This window comes from Sinocyclocheilus grahami, unplaced genomic scaffold, assembly GCF_001515645.1.
Source record: "Sinocyclocheilus grahami isolate Dianchi unplaced genomic scaffold, SAMN03320097.WGS_v1.1 scaffold1750.1, whole genome shotgun sequence".
NCBI lineage: Eukaryota > Metazoa > Chordata > Actinopteri > Cypriniformes > Cyprinidae > Sinocyclocheilus > Sinocyclocheilus grahami.
Window position 1 is genome coordinate 1,483 of NW_015506929.1, and position 1,715 is coordinate 3,197.

The 1,715-nt window shown below is 34.6% G+C and overlaps 1 protein-coding gene across 1 annotated transcript in view; it reads right to left on the reverse strand.

Annotated features, from left to right (window-relative positions):
• Window positions 1-9: 9 nt before the first annotated feature.
• The window catches only part of LOC107572437 (uncharacterized), a 1,954-nt gene continuing 248 nt past the window's right edge, over window positions 10-1,715 (reverse strand). Inside the window, exons 2-6 of the mRNA XM_016258864.1 lie at window positions 1,429-1,706; window positions 948-1,024; window positions 586-704; window positions 263-460; window positions 10-152 (exon numbers count right to left, since the gene is read on the reverse strand). Of these exons, the coding sequence (XP_016114350.1) occupies window positions 10-152; window positions 263-460; window positions 586-704; window positions 948-1,024; window positions 1,429-1,587 (696 nt within the window). The 5' untranslated portion in view covers window positions 1,588-1,706. The remainder of the gene's footprint in view (window positions 153-262; window positions 461-585; window positions 705-947; window positions 1,025-1,428; window positions 1,707-1,715) is intronic.

Below are 1,715 nucleotides of genomic sequence, written 5' to 3' on the forward strand. Positions count from 1 at the left end.
ATTTTGGATTCAAAGATTAAACAAAATACTATAGTCAATGTTCCATAAAAAAATAGTTGACATACCCATGTTAAAATTAAATCCATGTTGAAGCCTCTGTATAACAGTAGACAAGAAATGTCTGGTTACTCCCTCACCAATGGCAGCATCCCCTGAATGTAACAGCAATTTACAGCAACAGTCCAAAAAAAAAAAAAAGAGAGACATGGCCATTAAAACCTAACTAGGAATGCCACTAAATAAACGTATTTACTTGTTTAACCTTGGAGTCTGCACTTCACAGGGCTTGCCCATTCTATGCCATTTTGTTTGTAGAATGCAACAAGTTCTCTGTCTTGATCTTCATTGTCCATCCTCAAATCCATGGTCATCAAGAGGGGCTTTCTCATCTCATGTTGGCAAATTATTTCCTTTGTGTATAAGGATGCTGCTTTATTTTTATCTGGTTCAGTTTTCCAATCTGCAAAAAAAAAACACAAAAGCAACATGTCAACAGTTCAGCTAAAGCTAAATGTGTATTCTATTTCAGTTTTACATCTCAGAAATGTATTATGCTTATCAGTTCCAAAAAAAAGAAATGCATACCATAACTCATGCTTGTGGCTTCAGCTGCATTTGAATGATCACCGGTATGTGTCACAGGCACGGAAAATCCAGATGTAGATGGTTCCTCCATAGACGCATTGAATTCCAGAGGTGGCGTGCTTACAATATAATACACAAACTTCATTACCACACTTAAATGAAGGAACAAAAGTCCTTTATAAATGGATGACCTCAATTTCAACATAAAACACAATATTCAATTCACAATTGTATAGTGAAGAAGACCTGTGGCAATCCTAACAGCACACATAATGAAAGTACAAAAAACAACAAAAAATTAAAATCACTGAATTGACTGGAAATATGTTGTGCGCTTTCAAAAAAACAATTATTTTCCTCACCTGTCACCTGTGCAAAAACTTGCGTGAACCTCTATCACATCAAGAGGCATTTCATTTTGACAGATGGGGCAAGATGCCTAGAGGAAACAAACAAAAACAATATAATATAACTTTTCTTTCATGTTGTTTCAACCATGTATGAGTTTCTTTATCATGGATGGGACAACAAGATATTCTGAAGACTAATCATTAGATGTGAAAAAAAAATATCTTCCAATTATTTATTGAATTATTTTTTGTGTTTTAAAGTTATACAGATTATGAATGACACATGAAAGACTAGAAGACAGAATTTTCCCTTTAACCTGCATATGCAAGAAACAAAAACACAGAGAAATGCAATGTGTTATCAGAATTATTTAAATAATTTGCGGTTTCCAAAAGCAGCTCTAAAAAACTGTTTAAAAAAAATATTTATCATACCTTATTAAACTTCCAAATTATGTATTTAAATTAAATTAACTATTTTAATATATCTTACTTGATTGGTCTGTTCAGCTTCATCAGTTGTCACACAGGACTTTATGTGTGCAGTCAGGATGACTAATGGATAAGTGATTCCACATTTCTGGCATTTCTCTTTTGGCATGTCATTAAAGCTTTCAGATTCAGGTGGCAGAGCAGTGGTGTCAAGTTCCATTTGAAGAGGAGCTATGTAAAGCACTCCTTTAAAACCTTGTGTTGCTGCCTTCAAATGCTTGGCACTGTACCCACTCTCATCGGGTGGAATAAGGTTGAGCTTCCGGGAGCCCCATCCTCCTTAAAAAA